The 16,660-nt window shown below is 42.7% G+C and overlaps 1 protein-coding gene across 2 annotated transcripts in view; it reads left to right on the forward strand.

Moving 5' to 3' along the window:
• Window positions 1-5,112: 5,112 nt before the first annotated feature.
• The window catches only part of SORCS2 (sortilin related VPS10 domain containing receptor 2), a 125,801-nt gene continuing 114,253 nt past the window's right edge, over window positions 5,113-16,660 (forward strand). The window contains exons 1-2 of one of the 2 annotated variants that reach the window (XM_063298683.1): window positions 5,113-5,468; window positions 12,829-12,896. In XM_063298683.1, coding sequence (XP_063154753.1) covers window positions 5,217-5,468; window positions 12,829-12,896 — 320 coding nt within the window. In that variant the 5' untranslated portion in view covers window positions 5,113-5,216. The remainder of the gene's footprint in view (window positions 5,469-12,828; window positions 12,897-16,660) is intronic. The other variant, XM_063298684.1, reaches the window with a different exon arrangement.

Consider the following 16,660-nt stretch of genomic DNA (forward strand, 5'->3'; position numbering starts at 1 on the left):
TACGACCAGTGCCCGAAGATACGGCCATTGCAGCGCCCCCATCATCACATGATCAAAATTCGGGCGCTTGGCAACCCACCTACACTTACGACAGGGGTGCTGCAACGCCCCCACCTGCCTATCTCCCCCCTCAATGCCTTTTTGGCCCCCTGCCACCCTGCGTTCTGCCACTCTTCACCAGCTTCTTGGTTCTGCTGCTGATGAGGCATGCCTGGCCTGGCGGCTGGGCTGGGCTGGGGAAAAAAGCCCAAAGTAGCTTTGGCTGGGGAAAAAAAAGGCCCAAAGCAGCCCCTTTGGAAAGAGCTGCTGGGCGGGGCTGAGCTAGTTTTTTTTATCAAAGCCAGCTCAGCCCCGCCCAGCAGCTCTTTCCAAAGGGGCTGCTGTTATCACCTTTTTCCGCAGCCAAAGCCAGCTCCAGCTCTGCCCAGGAGCGTGGTGAAAAGGGGCATTTTGGCACACTGCCATTGAGGGGCTGCCTTTAGCATTTTTTTCTTTTTCTGAAGCCAAAGCTGACCCAGCTGCAAGGCATGGTGTAGGACAGCCAAAAGGGCAGAGATGGGGGGAAGATGGGTGGGTGGGTAAGGAGTTGGAGGCGGTCCCTTACCTTACTGAGGCTCGGGGTTGGGAGGGACCAAGCCTGGAAGGCTGGTGGGTGCTCAGCTAACAATCAGTAAAATTTGCTTAACAATGGCAAGGGGAATTGCCAGGGTTGCCATCGCTAAGTGATGCAGTCACGTGACATCTCACTTTGTGACCTCATGGCTTAGTGACGGAAATTCCGGTCCCAGTTACCATTGTTAAGGGAGGACTACCTGTAATCCTTGGGAGAAGAGCAATGACCAATCTCGATAAAATAATTAAGAGCAGAGACATCACACTGACAACAAAGGCCCGCATAGTTAAAGCAATGGTGTTCCCCGTAGTAACATATGGCTGCGAGAGCTGGACCATAAGGAAGGCTGAGCGAAGGAAGATCAATGCTTTTGAACTGTGGTGTTGGAGGAAAATTCTGAGAGTGCCTTGGACTGCAAGAAGATCAAACCAGTCCATCCTCCAGGAAATAAAGCCAGGCTGCTCACTTGAGGGAATGATATTCAAGGCAAAACTGAAATACTTTGGCCACATAATGAGAAGACAGGACACCCTGGAGAAGATCTTGATGCTAGGGAGAGTGGAGGGCAAAAGGAAGAGGGGCCGACCAAGGGCAAGGTGGATGGATGATATTCTAGAGGTGATGGACTCGTCCCTGGGGGAGCTGGGGGGTGTTGACCGACAGGAAGCTCTGGCGTGGGCTGGTCCATGAAGTCACAAAGAGTCGGAAGCGACTGAACGAATGAACAACAACAACCTGTAATTCACAGCTGCTAAACCAAGCCACATTATAGTTGAATTTCCATGACACACATTAACCGTAGCTACATCTGGTCTGAACTTTGGGCACCTAACTTACCCACTGATCCCATGTCAGAATATCTTTTCTGATTGTATGAGAGCAGTCATTTTATACAGCATCCTAATTACCCTTGAGATAGCTATCTAGGCTTTCCTGATTTTTTTAACATTTAGCAAAACAAGACAGATTAGTGAAAGGTTTAGCCTTCTGGCACCCCTTTTGCTCCAATTTCACATCTCCCAACCAGCTAGAAGGGAGGGATGAAAATACCTCTTCCTACAATGCTGCTGGCAGAACCTCATTTTACAAAGCTGTGCTAGCTTCTCCTCTTTCTATTCCTCTGTCTAGAGACCAAAGTTTTCTTTCATATTTTGATATAAGAAGTCATGCATAAATCTGAATGACAGCAAGCAAATACTGAAAATGTTGCAACCATTTAATGGTTATTCTGATTTTTGCAGCCTAGATCTTGTAGCTCTATTTAACTTATTCTTGAGGGCTTCTGAATTAATTTGACCATGATCCTGACCCAACCTACTGAGCTTGCAAGGCCTGAGGGCTGTTAACATGCTGAACCATATAAACTGGTCATTTCCAGGTCAGAGCTTACTAAGTAATTCAATTACCTGAGTTTGCACAGCACAATGAATCTCAAGCCACATTTAGCTTAGCATGTTATATGAGTCTTTGTGATTAATATATGGTTCAGAGTGTATTGCAAATTCAGAAAATTAGATTTAGTAAAATGTGGTTCCATTAACTACAGATAAGACTTCCTTCTCCCTAGTTAAATTAACCTCTTCCTCATGACAAATTATGCTTTCTTGCATGCAGAATGGTTGCTGTTTTAAAAAAACAACCATTTTGCAATGCTAATGTTTGGTTTTTTAACCTCATCCACAGGACAAAACAGTATATGCATACTAGGAATATATAAGCTTCACATGTTACAGAGCTCTGTTTATATATACTAATAGTGATTTTGTTCCCTAAATCTATCCTCATGCATCCAAAATAGTATAATCCAGAAATAAAAGGAAAGAATAATCAAGTTTGGGGAAGGCACATTTGCATTAAAAACAAAAATTGGGAACAAAACCATTTAAGGAAGTAGGAAAATAATAAAAGAGAATGACTAGAAACCAGAGCAGGAAGAAACACATTTTAGCTTAGCATGCTGTATAACCCTGGCCTATATGGTGATAAATGGTTTGGTATGTTAAGCAAACCCAGAAAGTAATTGTGGTTAAGTACAATGTGTTTATGAACAGCCGTTTTAATTCTATTGATATGAGTGGATATTGCAGTTCTAGGAGAAACCATGGTTGTGTAGGATAAAGAAAAAAGCTATTAAGAATATAGACAGCAAAATAACTCAGAAGACAATGACATCATGTTGTAGAAAGGAAAACAACAACTGATACATGAGGATTATTAGACCACTGATCTGGGGAAATGATAAATTGTAGTTAAGACATGGTTCAATAAAGATGTAGCCTCAATAGGGATGGAGGGTGTGTGTGTGCATTTCCTGATGGTCTTAGCTTTTTATGAAACTAATCTTATTGCTTTGCAATCTGCCTTGTTTCAGTGCCTTAACCATAACTATATAGTACTCTTGTACTATGCACAGTAATCTGAAATGATGTGATATACAGTAACCTGGTACACAAATCACACTAAGCCATAATGAAGTTTGCCTGGTTTTGCCTTACTGTGTAGACTCAGGCAACTATGGTTTATTCAGGAAACCATAAATAATACAAAGATCCAGCTAATGATTTTGAATTGCTTGGAAAGAAATAATGGCTTTAAGTTTATCTTCAAGAGACTGCTCATGTCAGTTATCGGTGCTGAAGTACTGCCCAGATGTCTGGAGGTTCTTTGGGACTGGATGGGGTGGAAGAGGTTGAGGCTTAATTCCAGCATGACTATCTAATTCCAGAGAAGTCCAACTTTAGTTCTGGACAGGGCCATGTTTCCCTCTGTTCCTACAGTTTGGGAATCCTTCTGGACTCAGAGGGAGGGCCTTTGCAGTTGGACTACTGCAATGTACTCTGCATTGGGCTACCCTTGAACAGTCTTCAGAAGCTATAGCTGATTTAGAATATAATGGCCCAATAGTCATGGGGCCTTCTTATTGCACTCATGTATTACCATTGCTGCCAGAACTGTACTGATTACCCACTGGTTTCTGGGTACAGTTCAAGGTACTGGTTGTTACCTTTAAAGCCCTTTATGGCTCAAGGCCTAGAGATCTGCAGGATTGTCTTCTCCCAATAACATCTGCCCATCTGATAAGATCAAGTAGGGCGGGCTCACTCTGCATCTCCTTGCTCAAGGAGTGCCACCTGTAAGTTCCACGATAGCAGGCCTTCTCTGTTTGTGCCCCCATCTTGTGGAAGAACACTGCCTTAGACTTCCCTTTTAACATTTTGGAAATCTGTTAAGATCCAGCCATTTAAACAGGCCTGGGGTCTGAATGATTGCTTTTTTTCCCCCTCAAGCAATTGGAAATTGTTACTTGTGTTTGCTGATTGTGTTTCATTCCTGAATCTCATATTAGGCATTATTATTGATTATGTTATATGATAGTACATTGTTATATTTTTATTTTGATGTGCAGAGCAGGACTTGTATGCTCTCAGAATTGGTTCTGGTTGGAACATCTAAAAGCCTTGCAAATAAAGTAGATTACACTTGTATTATGAAAGATGCCTGTGTCCTCCATTTCTCCTGCTTCTTCAGTTTTTCTTGCATAGGAACCTATCATTCATGGTGCACAATTCTTACCTAGAGTTTTAAGGTGAACGCAAAGTTGTCAATTTACAGTTGATGACGATTGTAGTAGGCTGCTGGAAGAGAAAGGAAGAGTCATTTCATGAATCCTCATTGCCATCTAGCTCTTGAGTTCAGTATTCAAAGAAGTGTATAATAGCCATAATATAGACAGAGGCTGTCACTAACTGATTACTTGCTTCCTGATTGGTAGCTTGGTCTCATCATGCTTCCTACTTGCTCTTCTGTTGGGAGTATCCAGGGCTGCCTCTTGCTACAGCAAGATGCTAAATGATCAAAGCCTTATCTTGCAGAGCTGTTGCTGTTTTCAGGTTTGACACCATAAAGTGAAATGCTAAATCCTGCTGTTCTCAGTATACCCTACCTTAAAAGGTTGTTGTGAGGATGAAATCACATATGGGAGCCATTTATGCTGCTCTGAGGAAGAGTAAAGTACAAATGAAATGGGTCCAAGTCTGGATCTTTCCAAGAACTCTCAACGCCCGTATTATCCCTCAAGGTGAACCAATATTTGTTCATATTCTCAGAGGAATATTGTTTGATATTCCTTGCTATTCTGTTTTCTAGAATAGAATCCATTCCAAAGACTACCCCTTAGAAAGGGATCTGCGATTTGGAATAACCTAGGAGCTTGCTCAGAAGGTGGCACTTCAAACCCGTGGTGGGAACGAGATGTTGTTAGCCATGGGCTGACCGTTGCTCCGACACGTTTTCTTCACAGCAGCAGAGTTGCGCAGTCTCGCCTGCTACGGGAGAATTAGCAAACCGACTGGTCTGCTCTTGGGCGTCCAGCAAACCCACCAAGGAGCGCCGGCAGAGGGCAGCGCTGCTCCTTGACTGGGCGTGGAGGCTCAGACACGTTGTTTCCCACGCAGCGCAACATCGCGACGCTCCCTCCATCTCGGGCTCAGCCCCCCTCTCTCTCGCTCATCTGCCAGACTCCTGTCTTTGCCCGGCGGCAGTGCAGCGGAGGCCGAGCGTGGCGCCAGCAGCTCTCCGGGAAAGTGGAGCGCCGACCTTCGGGATGCCGCTGCTGCTGCCGCTGCCGCTGCTGCTGCCGCTGCTGCTTGCGCTGGATGCCTCCCGGGCAGCGCGTCCCCACGACTGGCTGAACCGCCAGAGACGGAGCAGCCCGCGGGAGGAGGAGGGGGAGGGCCTGCGGGATCGCGCCGCGGGAGCTCCGGAGGCGGCTTCCTTGCTTAGCACCTCTTTCGTCCTGAAAGGTGACGCGGCTCACAACCAAGCGATGGTGCATTGGACAGGCGACAATAGCAGCGTAAGTGCTCGGTCGGTGCCGCTCGCCTTTCGGTCTGGGATCCCCCTCGAGCTGCGGGGTTTCCTGCCGGTAGAGTTGGGTCCTCATGGCGCCCTCGCCGGCAGCGCGGAGGGGGAGGGGTAGTGACGTGCCACGTTTGGGTGGGGAAGGGAAGACCCTCTTCGGTCCTCCTCTAAGGAGCAACATGGGATCGCATGGATGCCTTTCGGAAGCTTAGCGAAGGCTTTTCCAGCGGTCTTGGAAAGCTGTCCCCATCCTCAACTGGCCAGACAGACCGCAGGCATCCGACCCGGGGGAAAGAAAGCTTGACACGTAAATGAGCGAATGGGACTCAACTCTTCTTGGGTTTTCATGCTTCGGCATATTGAGCCATACAAATGCCGTTTGCTTCTGAATTGGTTGGAATAAGTTAGTATCTCTAACGGGGCCTTCTCTGAACACGGGTTTCAGAGAAACAATGAGATCTCCCCTTGCTTCTTCCCCCACTGTTGGTGACAAGAACCCCATTTTTCATAGCAATTTCTTGCTCTCCCAGATGTCACTGGAAATAAATTTGGCTATTTAAATTTAAGATATTTTTCATCCCCAGTGTAACTGTAGGAACACATTTTTTGCCCTCTCTGGGATTGTGGTAGTAGGAGAATCTTCCCCCTCTACATCTTAGAAATGCCTGCTCTTCCCAGATTGCCTTGTTGTACATTGGAACTCCTGCAGTCCCCACCACCACCTTGATGGTTACAAATGGTCTTGTGTTTGCAGGCTTGCACACAAAGAGACACTAGCTTTCTCTTGGAAATGTAAGAATGGACCTGCAGTTTGAGATCCTCTGGGACATCCCATTTAGATGAGTGGTGTTCTGATACTCATGAAAATTAGAACCTAGTTCCCATCCTATCCCATTTCATGACAGTTTTTGAAGAACATGATTTCAGAGGCTAAAGTAATGGTCTTTAAACCCACAAGGTAGGTATTTTTAAGATCTTCAGAAACACCAATACCATTTAACAACCATTTGACCAAAAACTCCGTATCTTGAAATCAAGGCAGGTATTTAATAATTTGGAGGCATTCCGAATCTGTGTTGGTTATTTCATGCCATTATTTTTTGTGCTTTTTAAGATTAGTGACACTTTTAGACAAGATTTTATTGGGCAACTATCGTAACCAATTCATTCAAATTTTGTGGAATCTCTGCACATTATCATGTTGGTAAACACTTGTTCTTTCTCCAGAGAGCAGCTGCTTTTTAAAAAAAAAAAAATTGAAGACTGTTGTCCATTTTTTATAGAAAGATGAAATGATAATACACTCCCCACAGCTGCAGATATATTGAGCATTGGCATTCTGCTTTTTCAGAAAGAGGTTGAATGTGGTCAGTGATTCATAGAGCAGCTCAAATTCCAAAGCACAAACATAAATTCAGTATAACCTTTGCAAAAGGAGTGGCTTTTATCTCTGGTTGATTTTATTCCTTGATTTTTAAAATAGCAAGGAAACACTTTTCTGGCTATTTAAAAAGAAATGTTTAAATAAAGTGGTTTTAAATTTAAAAGAAATTATATAGAAAGAAAAAAGTAAGAAAAAGCAAGACATTCTCCCATAAAAACAGATCTTTATTATCTATTAATCAAAACCAGTCTTACATATGTGTAAGATGTCACAGTGTACAATTTAATTAATAACTTTTAAATCAGTTTTCTTAACAGTGAGAAATGAGGAAATTAATCATATTAACCACTTTTATGCTAGTCCAGATTTTCAAATGTCTTTGTTTTCTTTTTAAAAATATTTTATTTTATCATATGTTTGAAAGTGTAACAAAGAAAAAAGGGGGGAAAATAAAGGAACAAAAAAGAAATAGATTTACAAGTTAGTCTGCATCCATGTAATCATACATTCTTTGACTTGTTCAGTTTCTGGATCATATTTCAAAAACGACTTATAAACAGGGTTTCTGAATTTTGTGTTATAAGCTTTTCAACTTCAGTAAAGTGTGACTGTTCTACTTCTTTTTGTAATTCCTTTTGAAGTATATTACTTATTTGAAGATATCGGAACCAATGAGGAGTTCTGATCATTCCAACGAGAGATTTCTAAGTAGTCCTAGAGCTGAGACTCCTAACAATTAAATATTTATGCAAATATAGAAAAAGAAGAACATTATTTAGACCAGCCTTTCTCAACTTTTTGACCCTGGAGGAACGCTTGAAATATTTTTCAGGCCTCGGGGAAGCCCTGCACATTCAGGCTCAAATATAGGCCAGAAATTACAAAATTATTATATTTGTTTCATGTGTAGGCCTGTATATAAGCATTAGCAGTGTTCTTAAACCAAAAATAAAGAATGAAACTTACCTCTTTAATGTAAAGTTGCCGGAATTTGAAATAATTTTTAAATAAATCATGATCTCCCAGGGAACCCCTAGTGACTTCTCACGGAACCCTAGGGTTCCACAAAAGCCTGGTTGAGAAACCCTGATTTAGACCGTTGCGTAATTAATGGAGAATGGATGATCTTCAAGTTTTTTTGTGGTGATAAAAGTATGCATTAGCCTTTTCCATTAACCTCCTGGGATTTCCCCCCACACCACTGCTATATAATTCAAAAGAACATAAGCATCTGCAAAAACCGGTGATTCTTCTAAAACAAAATTAATAGGTCAAATAATTTTCACTTAGAAAAGAATCCCATGACAATCAGTGTTGTATTTGAGCTCCACAACTCTAACAATTAGCTGAAATAATATTTTCCTTAATTATTTATAATTTTAGGTTTATTGAAATATGATGTAATAGCTGGCAAGATGGTCTTCCACCAACGTTCATGTATTATTTATTCTGTGCTTATACACTTATACTACAGGAATCATGTATAGTTAATAATGGCTTGTTATAGTTAAAGATTTGCTAAATGCTGTAATACTAAAGGGATTCTAAAGTAGTTAGGACAGTTGATCCATATTCAGAAGTGAAAAGGAATTTTAACTGAAGTTACTGCTCATTTAACTTGAGCTTAAGGATCAAACCAGAATTGATGTGCTGTTTCATGCCACGTCTCAATAGCAACTACTGTAGTACAAGGGAAATTCCATACTTCCCAAGGCAGGGAAGTGGGGGGTCAAATGTGCAGACTCCAAGGTGGCCATGATGGGAAGTTTCCAGGAAACAAAACTTGCCATTAATTAACTTGAGAAAGAAGATACATACTAGAAGTTTAAATTTAAGACCTTCTTCTTTAGTTAACAATTGAAGCTTCCTGGAGGAAAAACTGTGGAGACTTTTTCTCCAAATAATCCTCCCAAATTTTGTTAATTTATTGAAAATAGAAATATATGTTATAGAATATATAGGGAAATACATATACAGTATATGATCTGTGTTTTATGTTGACAATGTGATTAATGGCAGTGGCTATCATTTTTAATTATTTTAAAACACTATTTTAGGGTATATTACTGGTTTGACCATGAATGTTGTGAAGCTTGGAATTCTCTAAACCACCATTTTAAATTATACAAAGAAAATTCTGGTTCTTGTACAATTTCTGATTTAATGATGTTGAAAAAACAGTAGAAACAGTTAACCTGTCAAAAAAAGAGATAAAAAACTCAATATTTGAATTTCTGTCTAAAGTTTAAAAAAAGCATACATTCATACATTTTTAAAAATATATACGCAAAAGAGATTAAAAAACTCAATATTTGAATTTCTGTCTAAAGTTTAAAAAAAGCATACATTCATACATTTTTAAAAATATATACACATAAACAGTCCATTGCAAGAAATTGTTTTTATATTATACGCCAGAATTTAAGTTAGTAGATATTTCGGTGATGGAACCATATTCTGCATACACCGGTTTAGGCAACACTGGTTCAGCAGCAGGTTCCAAGCGACAGCTGTCCCCATTTGATTTGATGCTGAGAAGATGCTGATCTTTTCGTACCAAAGCAGCTTTGTTACCCTCACTGAATGGAGAATTAAAACAGGTCAGATAGTGTTGTTTAAGGGGGAGATTATTAACTGCATGGAGAGTAATCATATTAACTGTATCTAGTTTCATTGTCATTATGTTTTAATTCAGTCACATTTCATCCTGGGTCTACCAGCATTTTGGAAGTGTAGCCCCGTTCATTGGCTCTCAAATGTGGCTGTCAGCTTGAAAGGAAATATGTGCTCTGTGAGGAATGAAATACGTCAGTGCACACTCTCTCTCTCTCTCTCTCTATATATATATATATATATATTTCTTCTTCCACCAAATTCTTAAAGAGGCTAATTAGCTGTCTCTACCTTCAGCAGGGAGGAGGAAAAAAGGACGTCTTATGTACCACCATGGTAACTGTCCCTCCCCAGCACTGTCATTGCAATTGCTACAGAACTGAAACTCAGGTGGACAATTTTCTGACAGGTCTACATTCTCATCACTGCCCAGTCAAGTGTCAGTAACACATACCAGGTCAGCACCCTCATCCACCATCGTATCAGAGCTGGATGCAACCTGATTGTGTCCTGACCTGGCCTTTACAAACAGCAGCTGTCAGCTGGAGACCAAGGCACCTGGGCCTAGAACTGGGACATCCCCTTTCTCCTGTAGCAGCCTACTCAGGGTGCTGTGCTGTAGCTTCCTCTGCCAATTTGGGCCCCATTGCCTTAGCCCCAGAGGCAGACAATAACCTCTTTCTCCCATCTATCTTCACATGCCCCACTCATCCCCACCCTTGCACTTGGGCGTGCCCTGGTGTGTACAAGCAAACATACTGCACTAACTACATATATCACCGCTGCTACTCCAAGTCTACCTGGAGTCCACCCTGTTACTTATCCTACTTTCCATTGTCTTCAGCCACATAACCAACCTCCTCCAAACCTTCCCAGGAGTGAAGTCTCTCTCTCTCTCTCTCTCTCTCTCTCTCTCTCTCTCTCTCTCTCTCTCTCTCTCTCTCTCACACACACACACACACACACACACACACACACACACACACTCACACCTTTTCTCTTTCAGCACCCCTCAGCTGCATCCACAGTGTGTGATCCGAAAAGTCCAGGCCCAGGTTTGATTACCCTAGCTCTTCTGTGGCTTCTAGGTCACTCCCATTCTGGTTCCAGAGATTGAAAACTGCAGCCGTGGTATTCCTTCTGTCTCTTTCTCCATGTCACTTGTCTCCATGAGTTCCTTTCTGAAATAGCCAGTCTAAAATCTCCACCTCTGCTGTCCTTTCTCTCCTTGATTTCCTGCAAAAAATGTGTGAGGTTCTACCCTCTTGCATTGACCTTTGTTGCCTTCCAGTCATTAATGGCAACTCTCTGTTGTCTTCTGCAGCTGTTTCCATGTAGGGGTTTGCATTACTCCTTGTTGATATTTCTACTGCAGCCTGAGAGCTCAGCCCTCTCCAGCTCTCTTGTGGGTATGGAGCAGGGACTGGTTTCATCAACCTGGATGATCTTTTCTTTCATCCGCCCTACTTCACCAATCTCTTCCTTCCCTCTGGGACTCATTTAAGAGTACTTGCAATCTCCAGGACCACAACTGGGGGGTGGGCAAGCAGGGTATGTGCCCCAGGCACTGTGCTGGGGGGTGCCAAAATGAGTGCTGGGGGGGTCCCAAAATGGGCACGGAATCCATGTTTGCCCCAGGTGACACAGACCCTAGTTGCGGGCCTGGCAATCTCCAATCATCTATCACATCCTCAGTTTCCTCACTCTCCTCTCCTCACCTCTCATTACCCTGCAGTAACATAATTAATAACACCAACAGTGATTAAGCTGACTAAATTAAACATCTAACTAGGGTGCTATTTAAAAAAATCATCTGCCTGATAGTTCATATGCAGTCTCCCAAATGCTGGCTGTCCTGAGTGATGGGCAGTTGTGAGACAGAGTTGTGGAATTCCTGCAAAGTTTCATAAGCCACATCTTAGTCTTGGGAGGAAAAAGTGCTTATCAAACACCAGATTTGGCCAGCACAGAACAGAAACTATGGGTGCATGCTGCAGAACCAAATCCTCACTGAGATACCTGAACCTCTGATACACGAGCCTCTGATAAGGCACGACAGAAAATAGTTGTGTCTGTCTTTAATCCCTTAGAAAGAATAGGGCTAATTTTGGAAAAGGAATATGTATCTCCTCAGTTCACCTGGAATCAAACAATAATGAACAACAATAATTAATACAACAAAGCTATATTTAGAGAAAATATAAATACTGCTCTGGTTCAGTGACAAACCAACAAGATGATAATTGCCTTCCAGTCCAGAGCTAGATATTCATCCTTAAAGTTATGTTAGAGAATAATAAATTGAGTGGCATGACCCTGCTGAAGTCCCAGTTTTTTCAACAAGGTGATAGCTGATTTCAGCACACAATTAATGGGGTTTCCAGAAGATCTCTAGAATGTCTTGGAGGAAAAGAGCAATGGAAAATAAAGCCTTTTCTCTGTACATTGAAAGATCAATATCTATCAACTCTTCAGGTATTGTGAAGCTCAGATTATGCTAGATCTCCACTTTCCCTTGCTTTTGACATCCCGTTCATTCTGCTGGATCTACAGCTGAGAGGGTAGGCAGCCAGTCTTAAAAGACAGGGTGAGGGCATTAAGCAACATTTGTTACCAAGCAGAACGTAGCCAAAGAGCTAATTTGGGAAAAGCTTCATTGAAAGCAAGTGAGCTGTAGGAGCAGCTCGCCTTCCCTCCCACCTCTGTTTCTTGGTAGGTGGCTTGAGTAAGGAACACAAACAATTCAGAGATAAACCATCGGTTCTGCTTCAGCTATCATAAGAACACACCACATTATCTAAGCCATGGTTTCAAAGGAAGTTTTGTTGCCAGAAAACTGCCCCCCCCAAGTTTCATTCATGGGATGACTTCAGGTATAAGAAACAGGCAAACAACAAGATGGCTTAGCATTATGTGAGAATGCGTTTTAATAAAGCTTAATTATAGTAAAAATAGTTTACCTATAATAGTTAATAGAAAACCTTTCTGGAATTGTATGTGTTCATTTAAACTGTAAACCTATATACACTTTCCTAGGAATAAGTCCCTTTTAATTTCATAATTCTGAGTAATATCTGCATCCATTTGTTCTATTGGTTTTCTGAGACAATCTTAATTTACAATGCAAACCTGGATTGGTCTGTTTGGAGGTAAGCCCTTTTGATACTTCTTATCTCTTACCACAGAAAGTCAAAGAAGCAATGCTTAGCTCTTTAAAAAACAGTGGTAACAATGGATAACTTAATAATGCTTAGAATTTAAGCCTTGTCAGTTCATTTGTTTTACTTCATGCTATTATGGATAATTTAAGTAGCCTAGCACATATAGCTTAGTTTTCTTTTTGCATGTTTTCCTTTAGGTCATTCTGATCCTTACCAAGTATTACCACACTGATATGGGCAAAGTGTTGGAGAGTTCTTTGTGGAGGTATGTTTGTTGCTATAAACTTATATTCTTAGCTTTTCTATAAATCAAAGAGGAACTATTTCATGCTTGAGGGGCTTTTTTTTGCTACTGTGAGTGGGGCAAGGACACAAAGTGGGCAAGGCCAATGTCTTCTATTTTTTTCTTAAATTATGTTAAGTGTATTTTACTTCATATTTACTTCAAAGTTATGGGAAATTGCCACACTGATTTTAGTAGTTGCACTCAGCAATGTGACAGTAGAAGCTCTGGGAGCTGCAAGAAAGGGGATCTGGAATTTGCAGACTGCCCACTCTTGGTCATAAAATTAATCTACTGTATGATTAGCTTGATTCACATTAGCTCCAGTGTCAATTGTTTTAGTTCAAATGAACATCTTTGGAACTGTAGAGATTTAAAAAAGCATTCTAAATCCGCAATTCATGTACTCTGAGTCCCACTGCTCTTAATCCAGATTGCTGTCAAATAGTGTGAGCATAAAGGTTTTAGCCAAAAAAAACCCCAACTTTCACAATGAAAATATACAGGGTATTAGAAATTATGGGGAAGCAAACCTATAAAGTCAGGACGGTGTTCTCCCACGTTCTATATCTATGATGATACTGTAATGAATAAAAAAAGCTTTGCCCATATGCTGAGTTTCTAATTTTAATCATGGCATCATTGAGTACAGAATTAGAATAGGGTTTGCTTATGCTGCCTTGATGCTGAAAATGTTCACCAAGGAATAAGCACCACTTCATTGTAGAAAAGGATACTAGATGTTTAAAATAAAGGTGTGAGCAAATAAGAGCATTGTTATCTGCAGGACTGGTGGCTTAAATCTATTTCATTTTTATCCCACTCTTTTTCCATGGAGTTAATGGTATAAAACTAACCACAGAACGACAGCACAGGATGGAATTGTCTACCTCTGCAAACCTTCTTACAAAAATATAAGTCCATACCTTGATGATTACTTAGATCAGGAAATTTAACATTAAAACATGCATTAAAGGGAGCTGCATATAGCTAATTAGCTTCCCAGTTAGCAGTACTAATACTTGAGAAACAACACTAAATCTGGTGTCACTAAGAAATAATAATAATACTGCCTATTAACTCAGAGGCCCTGTTACTAACATCAGTGGAAAGTGGGACTGGAAAACTAGATGGGCAGGTACTGTGTGATTATGTACCTCTAAGTACCTGTAGCATATGTGTCTTTATTTACTCCTAAGCTTGTATGTGATTTTGTGCTAATGAAGTAGAGGATGAAAGAACACGAAGGCCACATGCAGCTTGCCAGCATTCCTCCCAAGAGTTCCCCAAATGCGTGGGGGCAAATTTTGGTCTTTTTTGGAGATTTTGAAGGGTTTATTGTTTATTATGGCTGCCCATCTCAAATACATGACTCTAGGCAGCTAACAATATTAAGAATAATAAAACCACATAAAAATATAAAATGTATAGCAGCTGAGAAAAAATTACAAAAACATCATACAGTCAACACAACCAGAAAATGGGCTCCATCACACACCTGGAGCCCTAGGCTTGAGCATAGAACCAAGTTTTTGAGGCCGTGCAGAAGACCAGCAAGGTTGGGACCAGTTTAATCTCTGGAAGGATGATATTCCAGAGGACTGGTGCCATGGCTCTGACAGAAGGGCTTTGTTCCTGGGCCCTGACAAACAACCCTCCATAGCAGATAGGACCTGGAGCATGCCCTGCCTGCTGGACCGGATGGGGCAGGTAGAAACAACTGGGGAGAGACGGTCCTAATAACCTGGACTCAAGCCATGAACGGCTTTAAAGATGACTATCAGCATCTTGAATTGCACCTGGAAGCATACTGGTAGCCAATGCAGCTTGTAGAGCAGAGGTGTCACATGTGCGAAATAGCAGACCCATTTAACTGCCTGCACCACCGCATTCTGCACCAGCTGAAGCTTCCAAATGCTCATCAGGGGCAGCCCTATGTATAGCTCATTGCAGTAGTCCAATCAGGAGGTCACTAGGGCGTGAGTGTCTATGAGCAGGGCCTCCCAGTCCAGGAATGGGCACAGCTCACACACAACCCATGGCTGTGCAAAGGCCCACCTAGCCATGGCTGCCATCTGCTCCTCGAGCAGAAGCTGTGAGTTTAGGAGATTGGGCAACCCCATCCAGAACCAAAGATGGAAGGTTCTCAGAATCAAGGGGCACAAAAAAACCCAGTCACTTGGTCTTACTAGAGTTGAGCTGAAGCATGTTGTGATCCATCCAGACCCCCACAGCCTCCAGGCACCGAGACAGAACCTCCATGGCATCACTCAGATGACCTAGGGTAGAAAATAAAGCTGAGTATCATCAGCATACTAGATTTTTATACTCTCCAAAATGGTTTCTGGAGAATCTCCAAAGATTCTTAGTCTCTGAACATTTCCTTGACATTTATTTATTTCCTCTTATTTATTTTTATTTATCTTATTTATTTTATTTTTATTTAGTTACGTATACAATTTATTGGCTGCCCAACTCTCAACAATTCAGAGAGGCTTACAATTAAGAATAAAAAATTAAAAAACACAAAGAAGGAATCATGAATTGGGCCAGAAACAATGTATAACTAAAGATAATCCATCCAACAGGGATCAACCTTCACTCTGCCCCAGAGCCTGGGACAACAGACAGGTCTTTAATAGCTTCCTGAATATCAACAGGATAGAAGCCTTAGAGATCGTAAGGTTTATCATTTGAAAGGGCAGGTGCCATGACAAAGAAGGCATGCTTCCTGGATCCCACAAGATGATACACCAGATAGGCAGATGTCATGACCTCGTTGCAAGGCACAAAGAGCCTCACAACGTGGATCATGATCATTAAGGAAAAGGGGAAGGAGATAATCAAACCAGGGATTAACACAAGCACCCAAAGGCACCCACACCCATGGACCCATAAGCAACTGAAAGGAGAGACGTCAGAGGAAGGAAGATAAGAAGCACATGGTGCCCCGGAGGACACAACCATCGCAGGGAGACAAAGAAGACACCGGGGAAAACGCCCAGGCAGCCATCAAGGGTCCCATCAAGAGGGATCAAGGCATTGAGGGGTGGGGAAGCCCGGGGCAATACAGGAGGGTATAAAAGGGGCACCCTCACACTACCTACCCCGTTCCCGTTTTTCGTTCTGTCAGCTATCATTCCAATAAACCAGAAATCCTTAATACCCATTAAGTGAGTCTGTGTCTTATTGCGAAGCGAGGCTGGCCCTGACATAAAAACGGGAACCCCAAAAATTTTTTTTCCACCTGGTACCTACCCAACAAGCTTGTGAGGGACCCATGGAGAACCAGGAACCGAGGAGGCGCAACCCTTCGGCGCCCGGTGACGAAGCCCCGCTCTCGCAGGGCGGGATGCAGCTGAGGTCCGGGCGATGCAACACCCCGGTAAGTATGGGACCCAGCTGGGGGGAAGCGGCGGGGGAGGGACCCACCCCGGCGCCCCAGAGCCCGCGAGGCACCGGGGGCGAGACGAGGGGACCCTCTCCAGGCCCGCAGACAACCCTGGAGGAAGCGCGAGGCGAACCGCCACCCTGGGCGCCCGAAGGCGAGGGCGCGCCTGGCACCACGGAGGGAACGAGGAACGACCCGTCCTCCACCACGACCAACGGCGAGGGCGAGCGGAGCGGCGAACACCTCAGCAGGAAGCCGGGGACGGCGCAGAGGCTCAACGCGCTGGAGGAAGGGATGCAGGCGGTGCGGCTGATGCTCCAACAGCTGATGGCGGCGCAGGGACTCCGCAGCGGAG

This window comes from Candoia aspera, chromosome 3, assembly GCF_035149785.1.
Source record: "Candoia aspera isolate rCanAsp1 chromosome 3, rCanAsp1.hap2, whole genome shotgun sequence".
NCBI classification, from domain to species: domain Eukaryota; kingdom Metazoa; phylum Chordata; class Lepidosauria; order Squamata; family Boidae; genus Candoia; species Candoia aspera.